Source organism: Schistocerca nitens, chromosome 5 (assembly GCF_023898315.1).
Source record: "Schistocerca nitens isolate TAMUIC-IGC-003100 chromosome 5, iqSchNite1.1, whole genome shotgun sequence".
In the NCBI taxonomy this organism is placed as follows: domain Eukaryota; kingdom Metazoa; phylum Arthropoda; class Insecta; order Orthoptera; family Acrididae; genus Schistocerca; species Schistocerca nitens.
This window is the reverse complement of record NC_064618.1, coordinates 307,777,257-307,791,462: the sequence shown is the minus strand read 5'-3', so window position 1 is coordinate 307,791,462 and position 14,206 is coordinate 307,777,257. Positions and strand designations below refer to the sequence as shown.

At 39.3% G+C, this 14,206-nt stretch overlaps 1 protein-coding gene across 2 annotated transcripts in view; it reads left to right on the top strand.

Moving 5' to 3' along the window:
• The window catches only part of LOC126259223 (anaphase-promoting complex subunit 2), a 96,024-nt gene extending 84,052 nt beyond the window's left edge, over positions 1-11,972 (top strand). For both annotated transcript variants that reach the window (XM_049955835.1, XM_049955834.1), the window contains exons 11-14: positions 2,265-2,394; positions 6,363-6,448; positions 6,651-6,806; positions 11,641-11,972. In XM_049955835.1, the coding sequence (XP_049811792.1) occupies positions 2,265-2,394; positions 6,363-6,448; positions 6,651-6,806; positions 11,641-11,847 (579 nt within the window). In that variant the 3' untranslated portion in view covers positions 11,848-11,972. The remainder of the gene's footprint in view (positions 1-2,264; positions 2,395-6,362; positions 6,449-6,650; positions 6,807-11,640) is intronic.
• The last annotated feature ends 2,234 nt before the right edge of the window (positions 11,973-14,206 follow it).

The following is a 14,206-nucleotide window of genomic DNA, read 5'->3' as shown; positions in this document are numbered from 1 at the left end:
TACTGGCTCCATGTCAGGTCAGCTTCTGCAGGGGTCGCTCTACCACTGATAATCTTGTGTCCCTCGAGTCTGCTATCCGCACAGCCTTTTCCAGATGTTTTCCCCTGGTTGCCGTCTTTTTTGATTTATGAAAAGCATATGACATGACCTGGCGACATTAAATCCTTGCCACATTATACGAGTGGGGTCTCAGAGGCCCGCTCCCGATTTTTATTCAAAACTTCCTGTCGCTCCGTACTTTCCTTGTCCAAGTTGGTGCCTCCCATAGTTCCCCCCACATCCAGGAGAAAGGGGTCCTGCAGGGCTCTGTATTGAGTGTGTCTCTATTTTTAGTGGCCATTAATGGTCTAGCAGCAGCTGTAAGGCCATCCGTCTCACCTTCTCTGTATACAGACGATGTCTGCATTTTGTACTGCTCCACCAGTACTGGTATTGCTGAGCGTCACCTACAGGGAGCCATCCACAAGGTGCAGTCGTGGGCTACAGCCCACGATTTCCAGTTTTCGACCCCAAAGTCATGTGTTATGCACTTTGTCAGCGTCATACCATTCATCCAGAACCAGAAGTTTACCCTAATGACTATCCACTTACTGTAGTGATGACATATCGATTCTCAGGACTGGTTTTCGATGCCCAATCCTGTTTTAATCTAGCCATTTTAGGTGTCCATAGAATGCTACTCTACTCTTCCTTAACGTGTCTGATATTTGTTCTATTTTTTCATAAACTTCTTTATTACTACTTAATTTCCATTTCCCAGTCTCGTATCTTGGTCCCAAAATTTTCCTGATTATCTTCCTTTCCTAGTCTTCTATTTCACTTGATTGTTTGGCTGTATTTAACAAAATGCATTCTGATGCATAAAGGCATTCTGGTTTTATGAAAGTATTGTAGTGCTGAAGTTTTGCATTTAGGGAAATAGATTTCTTGTTATACAGGTTTTTGTTAGTCAAAAAGCCACCTCCATTTTCCTTCCCCTTGCCAGTTCAGCTTCTTTGTCTAAAGTGCTTGGTTGAATTACTTCACCTAGGTATCTAAATTGTGTAGCCTTTTTTAGTGTGCCATAATCAGTTTCCATATATTTCAGTGCCTCGTTCACATCTGTCATGTACTCAGATGTACTCAAAAGATAGGTGTAGGCCTGCTTTTGAAGCTGTTCTCTTCTAGAGATTTGTCTGCATTGTTGCATTAACTGCAGATTCAGCAAAGATGGAAAGATCATCTGTGACAGCCAAACAATCAAAACTCAGATTATCCTCTTTTCTCCCAATTGTGATTCTTCTGATTCCTTCGTCTTCTGTTTGTTTCGTCCATTCCCTGATTACCTTTTCCAACACACAATTGAACAGCATCTCCCTGCCTGACACCAGTTTTGATCTCAAAAACCGTGGAGGTGTCGTCTAGAAATTTAATTTTGTATTTGTTAGTGTGTCAGCTCTAAGCTCTCTTAAGGTGTTGAATAATGTTTTCCTGTCAATTGAATCATATGCTCTTTTTAAGGCTACAAATGTTGTGTAAATGCTTTTAGATCTCATCCTTCTATACCTGAGCATGAATTTCAGACTTAAAATATGTTCCTCACAGGATCATCCTTTTCTAAACCCTCCTTGGTACTCTCCTAATCGCTGATCCAGTTTGCTTTCCAGACTGTTTTGTAATGATTTTGAAAGTATTTTGTAAGCCACTAGAAGGTGGGATGTTGTTCTGTAATTGTTAGTGCCTTTTTTGTGGACTGGGTGAATTAATGCTGTTTTCTGATCTTCTGGTATAGCTCATGTTTCCAGATTTTTTGAATGATCCATGTCGCTTCTTGACTGTTCCCTCACCTGCAGTTTTCCACATTTCAGCTGTTACAGAGTCTTCCCCAGGGGGCCTTGTCATTTTTCAGATCTTTAATGATATTTTGGATTTCATCCATGCTGGGTGGTTCTGAGTTCATATGAGTGTATCCTGGATTTTGTTCTGGAAAGTTTGCTCTTGGTTCCTCACAATTTAACAGCTTATTGAAATAGTTTGCTAATATTTCACAATTTTCTGTGTTGTTTAGGGCTATAGGTGGTGGGTGCATTTGGAGACTTTGAAAGTTTTATACAACTTCCTGGTATTGTTCTTTGTGTTTTATGATTTCTGAAACCCATTTAAGAGCAACAAATAATATAATGACTAGTTTTCAGTACGTTTTACTTATGCAATTACTTTTTTGTGATTATTAATCAAAAACCACATTCTTAAGATCCATTGTTCATTAACAATTGTTGTTATAGGGTAACAGAACTCTCTGCTGGAAGCCACATTTGGGTGCAGTAAATCTTGACATCGAGTTGAAAGATAGAAATATTAATTTGACTGTATCTCCAATCCATGCCACTATTATTTGGCATTTTCAAACAAAGAGTAAGTGATACATTACTTTTTATTTGTGAATTGTCTAAATTAAAAATACAATGTCTGATTTTTTTCATTTTTTGTTTGTAACATTTATTTACTGAGTGCTTCCTCCTCCACCAGAAGCTAACAAAGTTGTGTAGCTACTTTTCCAACACTACATTTAAATGGTAATGCTTACATTGCCTATACCAGGCTGTTCCAACCGAGCTCCAGGGAGCCGGAGCGCTCCGGAGCGCTCACTGCGGCAGCTCGGAGCCCGCGTGGAGGGGGAAAGCGAACTCACTGCCCCCTGACCGCATGCAACCGCAACTTACGCAATAATCCGTGTTCAATGACAGCTATGACTAGCCGCAGGAGCCCTGTACCTCCAATAGGAGGATTCCTTTCTATTCTTTGAGACGGGTGGTCGTCCGCAGTGTCTTGTATGTCAAAGTATTAAATTCTGCGAAGAGGTACAATATACAACGACATTATACACGTCTTCACGCAGCGCACTACGATCAGGTAGAAGGTGTTGCACGCAGAGAACTGCTGGCCAGGCTTAAGAACGACATACCAGGAGACGCAAGTTTAAAAACGGTTTCCTAATACGGAGGATATAAAAACATGCAACATAGTTCTTGTTCTGTAATGCATTTATAATTTTCAGTGAATGAGAGCGGAGAAAACACTACTGAATCTGCAATTCGAGCAAGCTACAGGATCGCTCACATCATTGCAATGAGTGGCAAGCCGTTTTCGGTGGGACCACTCGTAAAATCGTGCATGGTAGCAGTTGCAGAATGTTTGTTTCCAACGGAGGTGAAGGCAATTGAAGGGGTTTGCCTGTCGAAGCAAACAATGTGTCGTCGAATCCTGGACATTGCAGCGGACTTAGAGACACAGCTCAGGAAAAAGGTGGAGAGCTTTGTTGCATTTTCGCTAGCGCTTGACGAAAGCACTGACATATCGGACTGTGCTCAGCTTGCAGTCTTTGTGCCTGGTGTCGACATGGAGCTGCAAGTAACTGAAGAATTCTTGGATGTGGTACCACTCGATTACACCGCAACAGGACGTGACATTTTTGAAGCTGTTTGTGAATCAGTGGACAATATGAATTTTCTGTGGGATAAGCTCCATTATTGCTTCTCGTTTGAAAAATAAACTCAGGGACGAATTCGGGAAATACATTTTGACTCTTGACTGTTTTATTCACCAAGAGGCACTGTGTGCTGAAACAGTAGAGCAAAGTGGCGTAATGAAAGATGTCGTGAAGTGTGTGAATTTTGTGCGGCGTCACGGTATGAATCATCGCCAATTCAAAGGATTCCTGAAAGATATGGAAGCAGAATATGGGGATATACCTTACCACAGTACAGTTTGTTGGCTGAGTCGGGGAAAACTTCTTGATGTTTTCTTTGCCATTCGTGAGGAAATATCTCTTTTTCTCGAAATGAAAGGGGGAGAAATGCGTTGTCTGAAAGACATAAAATGGATATCAGACCTGGCGTAATGGATATCAGACCTGGCGTTCCTAGCTGACATAACTATGCATCTGAATAATTTAAATCTGTCATTGCAGGGCAAAGGGCAGGTAATCGTTGACATGCACTACCAGATCAAAGCGTTCATGGAAAAGTTACGTTTATTTGAGAGGCAGATGCGCAATGGACATTAACGTTCTTCAATCGCATTTTTCTTTAAAACTACCTGAAGGTACTACTTTCGGCGATTACCAAGCAAAGTTAAAGCAGCTCATCACGTCGTTTGAAACACGATGCCGAGACCTCACTAGTTTGGAAATGGAACTTAACGTGATCAGCACTCCTTTTTCAGTTTCCCCCAATGACTTGTCATCGTCACTTCAATTGGAGATTATTGATTTGAAAAATTCAACTTTGTTGAAAGAGAGGTACTACAACACGTTGGATTTGTCACGGTGGTATCGTTTATTACAGCAAAAAACATTTCCCAAGCTTCACAACAATGCCGCTCAGATCATGTGCATGTTTGGATCTACGAATTGTTGTGAACAGCTTTTCTCAGCAATGAAAAGAGTAAAAAGTAAGGAACGATCGTTTCTTCAGGATGCAACAATGAAGGCCATCCTCCACATTAACGTTGCGAACACTTTGACGCCTGATATTTCCTATCTTCTAATGAAAAGAAAATGTCAAGCTACAGAGGCCCAATAAATTTAATATGCAATTTCTTGTAAAACAGTTGTTTCTTATTTACTTCCTGAACATTGTATTTCCTGGTGTAGCATGTGACCACGTCTTGGCAGCGAAGAGTATGAGGTTGTTGATCTTGTAAGACGCAGCTGGCACATCAAAACGCTTGCCTTGCCACCTGCCTCAGCCAGCCGTCCCACGATCCTGTGTGCCGGCCCACTTGAATGGCCATAGCAAGCGACGCGGCTCCCTGGAGCAGGGAGCACTCCGTGGCTCACAACGGAGCTGACGAGCTAGAACAGCCTGGCCTATACAATTCAATTTTTGTTGTGCTTGCAAGTGATAGATTACAGTCTAATATAATGTCATTAAAATTTCTCTCTCTCATCTTGATAGTATTCTACATTTGTTTCCAATATATGTTGGGGAATTATAAAGAATTAGTGAATTACATGTAGCATACCGGACAAACTGTTAAAAAAATTTGTAGATGTGGAACTGTGGTAATCATCAGTAGAATGTCTGGAGAACTTTTACAACAAGAAAGGCCTACAGAAGAGCAGTATTTCGTAATCGTATGTTCCAGAGACTAGAGTTGTGCTATTAAGAGAGAATACTAGTTTATTTTAAACACAAAATATAATGGCTGGTGAACATAATCATCTTCCACCCCCTTCCTATGACTGATGATGTGAAAAGAAAGAACAATGCTGAAATGCAGTGACAAATTGAGCAGACAGCAAAGACAACGGTATAATTTGGAAACATATGCCACACATTGTACTGAAAGGAGATGTGGTACTCAGGAAAGGAACCTTACAAACCATTATCATTTAATTAAAAGCAAGCTTAACAGAGAATAAAGGAAACCTGAAAGTGTATATATAAAAAATGGAAAAATGCAGTTTATTTTATATCAAATTAGTTCTTACTGTATTTTTAACAATTTAGAGATGCTTAACGAAATGGCAAGGGGATGTATATTCTGTTGAAGATTGATGGTAGACTACCAGCAGAATCTTGAGGGGCAATTAAAAAGAAATTGAATTAAAAGGAAAGTGTCTCTAAGATATGATATTGCAGTGGCTTTGTTGTTCAGAAGTACGATGCAATGTTCCTTTGGACATACAGTGTTCCTTCGGACATGATGTGCATTGTTTTTCTGAACAACATAGACACTGCAATATTGTATTTATCTGCTAACACCCATCAACTGCCTTTCAATTAAATTGTCTCCCCTCTGTGGGAATATACATAATGAATACATGAGTGCAGGTTGTAGACACTTGGTTGAAGGCATGTGGAAGTCAGAGCCTAGGCAAGAGTCATGCTTGGTTAGCCTAATGGTAAGGTGACCACTCCCGATAATTGGGAAGTCAGGGTTTGTGTCCCAGTCTGGCACAAGTTTTCATTGTCGTCATTCCATTATGTAGGTGATGGTTGTCCATATTTGCAACTGCAAATACATTTCATGACTCTGTAAGGTAATAGTGTTGATGTCACCAAGTTAGCAAGTTGTTGCTCACAAACTTATTGGTTTCCTATTGTCAAGTGTTATCATACTTCAGACACTTTAAACACTATTGCTTTTGTACTCAGTAACATGTTGCACTTCTGGATTGCAGGTACAAATTTGTCACGATTGTACAAAAACCACACCTTCGCAAAATTACTCAACGTGTCTTTGTTCTGTAGTGGCTTCCTAAGTAATCATTTAATTATCAACATTACATGACAACCTCCTGTTTAAATGGCATTTAGTGCTGTTCTGTCCTTAACTGTGCTTCTTAATTTCTGAAACTTCTTCCTTTTTACTAACAGACCAGTGGACTATTGAAGAACTCAGTCAGGAAATGCGAGTTGCTCCAACAATCTTAAGAAGAAGAATGGCGTTTTGGCAGTCACAGGTTTGTAAGAAAATGAGCAAGTGTGTAGTACGTGAAATATTATTGTAGATTCTTCACTACACATGTCTATAAGAAGGGTGGAGAGGGAGGGGGTGTAGGTGTCATAGTAAATGGAATGCTGGTACTAAATGAAATTGCTGAACTAGTGAATTTTCTTTTAAAACAATTACTTAGTTTCGTTGTGTGCTTCTTCCTGTGTTAGGGTTTGGTGAGAGAAATGTCCACCGACAACTTTGTTCTTGTGGAGGAGACAGTTCCTCGATCACGAGGTCCTACTGCATCAGATATGATGTGTGAAGATGAAGAGGCAGAGAGCCCCATGGCTTCTGCACATGACCAGCGGGAAGAAGAGCTTCAGGTGAGTTCCCACTTTATCATCATGGTCATTCGAGAAAACAAATGATGACTTGCCTTCATATGAAGTGCTGGCTGGTGGATAGGCAGATAAAAAGATGAATTTAAAGAATTTTAAAAATTTTGTCCATTTTAGAAAAACACACTCACACTTATTTTTCATTCGTCAGTGTGATTGTTTATCCAGTTTTTGAAATGTGGGTGGTAGGGACAGTGGGGAAATGAATTTACATGATATTGTGTAGAGAAGGGAGAATGAAAACAAGTAATGTGGGTGGATAGGGGGGTGAAGAAGGGGTACGAAAGCTTGTACACCTTCCATACTCAATGAGAACAAGGGCACTGGGAAGACATGGGCATCAAAGTGAGAGCTATCAGAAGAAAATGGAAAAAAAGAGGAGAAAGAGGTGTAAGCATAATAAAACTAAAAAGAAACACAGGAAAGAGGCTTCGTAAGACAGTCATTAATCCCTATAGTTTCTATATGTCAGCGTATTTAACATTTTGGCAAAGTGAAATTTAATGCCATTGTAAATCTCTTACAACTGTAACCAAAAATTCCAGTACTGGTGATATATTACATCTGTTGATGTCATCACTAATATCAAAACGTGTGGCATTTGACGGCTGTAGTATTTCTAGGATGGTACAATTTGGATGCTTACAAACTATAGACAGGTCCATGACACTGCCATAGTTACTCGCATAGCACCATCTTACATCAATTTGTTCAAGTAGGATCATTTCCTAGCCACCCACTGTCTTGAACCTCTCACCTAGTTCAAATTCATTGATGACATGTCTATGGAGATGTGTTCAGGGTGAGCGCGCCCTGTTCTAATTCATCCATGATCTCAACGACTTCTTTCACTTGGTCCTCTTTGGCTCAGTGAGCCACCTACCTGTTTATTGACCTCCGCTTCATGGATGGCTTCTAAGAGACTGTATTAATAAAACCTCCCAATCACTTTGATAGCCTTAACCCATTCCATATCAAAAACTCTTTGTCACATAGCCTGCCCACTTGTGGTACCCCTTCTATTATCAATTTCATAATGATTGACCAGTGGCTTAGAAATCCTCTTAAGTCTTCACTGCATGACGAGCATCAATTTTTGCACCTTTCCTAAAAGCTGTTGCTGGAGAGAAGAATGCAGAAGGCATGGGTTGTGAAGCATCCATTGAACATGATCATGTCATGCCCAGTCGTGTGTTGCGCATCTGGGTGATCAGCTCTGGTCTTGGACGCTGTTTGGTGGTGGCCATTAGCCATTCATTCTGGTAAGCAGTTGGTTGGTGGTCGCGCCCACATAGAATATCCAGGGTGGTGGTTCTTCTGGAAAACCTGTAATTCTCAGGGAATTCTATGTTGTTAACCTAGTGCTGATTTTTTTTTTTTAATATAAATCACAAATTTTAAAATACTTAATATTTCAAAGTCAAACAATGGAAAATCCAGGATGGGATGTAACAATATTATGAAAAGGAAAATTGCTACTCACCATGTAGCAGAGATGCTGAGTCACAGACAGGCACAACAAAAAGACTGTCACAAATTAGCTGTTGGCCAATATGGCTTTCATCAAAAATAGACGAAACACACACACACACGCACACACACACACACACACCACACTCGTGTGTGTGTGTGTGAGTTGCGTTTGCGCGAGTGTGTGTACATCATCTATTTTTGATGAAGGCCATACTGGCCGAAAGGTAATTTGTGACAGTCTTTTTGTTGTGCCTAATCTGTGACTCCGCATCTCTGCTATATGGTGAGTAGTAAGTTTCGTTTGCATGATTGTGATATTTCAATGTATGTTAATTGTGTGAATATTATTCCATATAAATTATTACTGTTTAGAAACTAGGGTGTCCTCAACTGAGAGGAAAGAAAAGTCCTTATTATAAGATGCTCATCCCTCCCCCCTCCCTGGTCAGCCTTAATTATCAGGAAAGTTATCTTCTTATGACACCATCTTGCTCCCCCTACCTGGAATTCTCAGGTTTTTTCATGTTTTAGTAGTCCTGATACCAGGCTGAAATTGCAGAAAAGCTTATATATGACACTATAATGGATAATCACTGCAAAATGTAGCCAAGGGTAGAGTCAACCACCCAGTGGCAGAGCACAGTGCTGGACACAATGAGCTCAAGTTCGACAGATGCTTCACAAGCTGTGCCATCTGAATCCTTCCCCTCAGTATCATCTTTTCTGAACTACATAGGTGGGAGTTATCCTCACAACACCTTTCATTCCTGTACTCATCCTAACCTCAGTTTCTGCTAACCCAGAGCACCCATACTCTTTACCCAACAGTCTCTGCCTTTTCTGTCCTGTTATTCTTTCCTAAACCACTCCTCCATGTCATTGTCATCATGTGGGGCACTAACTCACTGACTGTGGTGCCCGTATGTCGCATTTCTATGAGTGCTTATGTGGCGTCTTGTAAACCCACAAATCACTATTAAAATTCTCTCTCTTTGCACAAGTTTTGAAAGCTTGAAGAGGCATAAGATATTCAAAAGAATAACTTTTTACTTATCTTCATTATCTTGTTGTTGTTGATGATGGTTCAAAGTCTTGTCTAGGGGTACATTCTTGCAGCTGAAATTTCGATTTTGTCGGTTCTTGATGACTAAATAACTGATTGAAGATTTACCTATTTTGTTCTTGAGATTTATTCTTTGTCACATCTTTCAACATCACACTGTTTTTGTATTTTCCAAATTAAAAATAAAAAAAAGAAAACAAACAAACAAACAATAATTACATTGTTGGTGGCAAACTTAGAAAACATCGACTACCATCAGATGAATGCCCACCACTACTTACATTCTGCGGTACTCACATTATTCCAAAGAGTTTACAAAGCAAAAGAGTTTACAAACTTTCTTTACCAAAGAAGAATCTTCGCTAAAATATATCATTATTTGTGCAATTAATAATATGAATTTTAAGTATGCCACAAATTTTGTAATTTCAATTATTTTTAAAAGAAGAGTAATTTTAACTCTTAGTACATATCAATTGTAACACATTAATTTCTTTTTTATACATTTTAGTCTAAAATATAATACATTGTATACAAAATCATATGTATTCCTTTAGTAAAACAGCTGAGATAATTTGAACCTATGCAAGAATCAATAGTATACATGGTATCGGTTGTCTCTATATAAAAAAAAAAGAGGTAATGTTAGAGGAGGGTGACTCATTATACTCTCCCTCCCATGTTCCCATCCCATAGCCTTGTTGCTCCCATCAAGCCATCAGCCACCCTCACCAACCCCTTTTGTACCCTGTCTCTTTTCCCCCTCTAACCACTTCACCCAACACGATCACTCAGTGCTGTGTACCTGCCGAACTGCAGTCCCAGGATTGTGTGATCAGTTGGCACAATGTAGCTGCACAGGTGTGTGTGTGTGGGAGGGGGGGGGGGGGGGCAGGTGCAGCACATGTTGGTATGTGAACTCTAGCTCAGCAAAGAATCCATTCCAAAGCTCGCAAAGTTTTCAATATTAGATGTGAGAAAACAGTTTTCAGCAGTAGTGACCATTTTAGAGAAATTGAGAAATGAAGTGGAAGACTTCCCTTATTTGAACGGAGCAGCCCTTTGGAGTGTTGTTTCGAAACTTAACTTCAGATTCAAAAAGTTCTACAAAAAGGGTATGCTAATGGTACGGAAACTGTGCTCCACCATAACCTCACATAGATTTGCAATTACTAGTGCAACTGCTTTACGAACTGTTAACTAACGAACATGGGGATGATTCATTATTAATTATATGTGGTGTAACTGACAAAACATCAAGCTCTACACCCATGTTTTCTTCCACCACAGTAACTATGATAGAAAGCTCAATTACAGTGTCTGCATGTGACATTATTGTGAAGAAACAACTTATCAGAATACAAGCACTGGTGCTCAGTGAAATTGGCAGGTGATGCAGCCATACTCATATGTGGGTTTGTCTCTGATGAGGCAGGAGAGACCAATGGCTCAGCTGTAGCAGAAGATGGATGTGTGAAACAGATGTTGGGTATTCCACAGCAATATAGGATCCCAGGCAGGGCCTGGAAATATGGGTGACTTAGTAATGGTGAGGACATGAAGAATGCAAAAACACAAATTTTTGAGAGTTGGCAATGATAATAAGACAGATATTTTGTCATTTAAATGCATAAGTAAATGTAGTCAGATCTGCGGCAGAGTTCTGATTTAGCTGTTTCAGTCTTGGGTGGCATTTTGCTATGAAAGGGCATTCGTTTGTGGATCGTCAGCAGGTTTGTGAGAAATGTTGATGGTATAAGAGGAAAAGGGAATGGAAATCTATTTTTAAACAAGGAATGAACTCACTGAGGTCTCTAGAATCTGTCAAGATATTGGAAGAGGGAACACACGTCACTATTATCTGTTTCATAAAAATTGCCATTTAATTACGATTTCCAGTTCTGGCTACATCCTATGATAACATCAAGGTGCTGTAATTCTTTAGAAACTGAGGAAATGTCCTGTTTTATTTCATATGTGAATATTATTTTACAGTTGAAAAGGGAGCAACTTTGTTTCTTTATGAAATTGTGGTTCCATTAACATCAACCACCATCTATAATCCAGAAGTATATATATTATTTATATAATTAACTTACAGTAGCAAATTCTACCGTCAACCAATGAAGCATTGGTTAAATCTGTAAGTGTAATTTTTCTTAAATGTGGTTAGTTCTGCAGCTTGTTCAAACTCAATTTTGTTACATAATAATTTTGTCTTATGGTCCATTCTGTTAACTTCATTAGGCTGGTTAATGATTTTTCCCTCTTTGTATCTTACAGGTATTCTGGTCATATATTGTTGGAATGCTCACAAATTTGGACTCAATGCCTCTAGAGCGGATACATCAGATGCTCAAAATGTTTGCATCACAGGGACCAACATCTGTGGAATGCAATATACAAGAACTAAGACATTTCCTTGACAGAAAAGTTCGTGAACATCAGTTGCTGTTCAGTGGCGGGTACTATCGCTTACCTAAATCATAGACAGCATATGAAACGAGGTCACCAGCTACACGGCAGTACACAGTTGTTCTTTAATTGTACAAAAATCTTTGAAATTGGAATTAATTATGCTGTATACAATGTAATTAAAAGAATTTACTTTTGTATTCTAATTTGTATTACCAAACAAAAACAGCTAAACATTCCAATCTGCTCCCTCTTTGCAGAACTGGTAGACAAATGAAAAAATGTTAGTTTAAGACGTGTTTCTATCATTTACATATATAAACTCCTTACATCTTGACATTTACATAATTCTAAGGAAACAAACACAAATGACAGTAAATACTTACTATTTGGTAGCTGTGATACTATGTACAGGGTGTTCATAATTAAAATTCCAGTTTCAAAAAGCTGTAGAAAGAGACTCACTGATCATAATGATGTCAAATGCGAACAGCATATTATTGACATGGGGGGAAATGTCACAGAACAAATAAATCTAACAAAAATTTGACCAGTAGGTGGCACTGTAAGCATCAGAATATGCACTTCAACAGACACATTGTTCCTCAGTTCGCATCTGCAACACCCACCATGACTGTCTCCACGAAGAATTACACACTGCTGGTAAAGGATGGTGACTATGCACCAGTAGCCCTACAGAAGTTCTGGACACTCAAGGACATGAGAAAACGCTTTGGTCAAATGTCTGCTAAGGGAGTGGAGAAAAGAATGCAAAATTATAAAAGACAAATTTCTTTGAAGTGCAGTGTGGCAGAGGGAGGAAAGTAGTTGATCTGATGTCTGTCGAAGATGTGGCAGTCATGTGCAGACATGCAATGCATGGTAAATTGTCTGAACATTGGATGTGACTACAAGCTCAGTGCATAAAATCCTATAAAACATCCTGCATTGTTATTCATACAAAATCACCTATTCTCAGGAGTCGCTGCTTGCTGATGTGCCAGCTAGACAAACATTTTGAAGTGGACAATTAATGGACATGGAACATTTTGTGGACAGACAAGGGCCATTTCCATCTTCGACATGTCAAGTGCAGAATATGGGCAATGGAAAATCTGCACACACATCAACTGGTACCAGTTCATCCTGCAAAGGTGATTCTAGGTGCAGGTTTATGGCTTTGTTTACTGTATTTAAAAAAAAAAAACCTCCCCCCCCCTCTTTAGGAGATGAGTCTTGGGTGTTCTGTTACCTGTACCATCAGTGGTAAATACTATGAGAGTCATTTGCACACCATCATTCCAACCGTCAACAGTGTGGATTTGTGTGTTTTTTCCCTAGATGGCACTCTCTGCACATTGTACAGCCCAGCCAGTGAAACAGCTGCTGTAAAGGCACTTCAGAAATGCTAGAATTATCAACCATCATTTCCCACAGTGTGGCCTTCTGGATCATCTGATCTTAATCCACGTGACTTCTGGCTGTGAAGTTATCTGAAAGATGACATGTTCGGTGCTCCAATTATGAACGTAGCTGAATTGAAGGTACACATCACACAATGAATTCTGAACATGAACCCCAAGACACTCATATCTGTTGTGGAACATGCTATTTCTTGATTTCAACTTGTTTCAGAAAATGGTGAGCAGCATATTGTACACTACAATTGGAAACATGTCATTTTGCTTTTTATGCGGGTTTTGGCCCCAGGACAATTAAAAATCAATGTTGCTGTGCTTCTTATGCAGTTTTTGGCCTCGGGACACTTTTCCCATCCAATGTGGTATGACCTTGTCATGGTGGATGGTTTTACCTAACTAATAGCACCACAACTGTTGACTGCTGAACCTGTACAGTCATGCACATTGAACAATTCGGATAGTGTAATGTACAACTCAAACCATAGCTATTGTATTGTGATTCATCTGTCATTTGTAACCAACCCCATTTACGTTAATTGATCATTTATTTATTTTTATTTTTTTCTTTCATGACATTTCCTTCTGCATCAATAATGAGCTGTTCAAATTTGATGTCATTCTGAGCTGCAGTTCTCTTTCTACAGCATATTGAAACTGGAATAGGGCATGCGAAGTAATAACTTCTTGTAGCTAGGGTTCACAATCATATAAAATTATATAAATAACATCATAATTACCTTTTAATTATACATTATTTGTTTTTACACTGCAATTTCAGCCATATGATCATTATGAAGTGGAACTACTGCAAAATGCAAAATACAGAGCATAAACAGGTCTGTCCAAAAAATTCTGGGACTTTGTCCACAAAATTTTCCTGTGCTTACCGTTTACTTATTGTTCATGGTTTTCTTTGAAATATTCTCCTCCACAACTCATACACCACTCCCACGCCATTTCCACTTCCAGAAGCAGTCTTGGTAAGCCTCTTGCTGGATCACATGAAGTGCCAT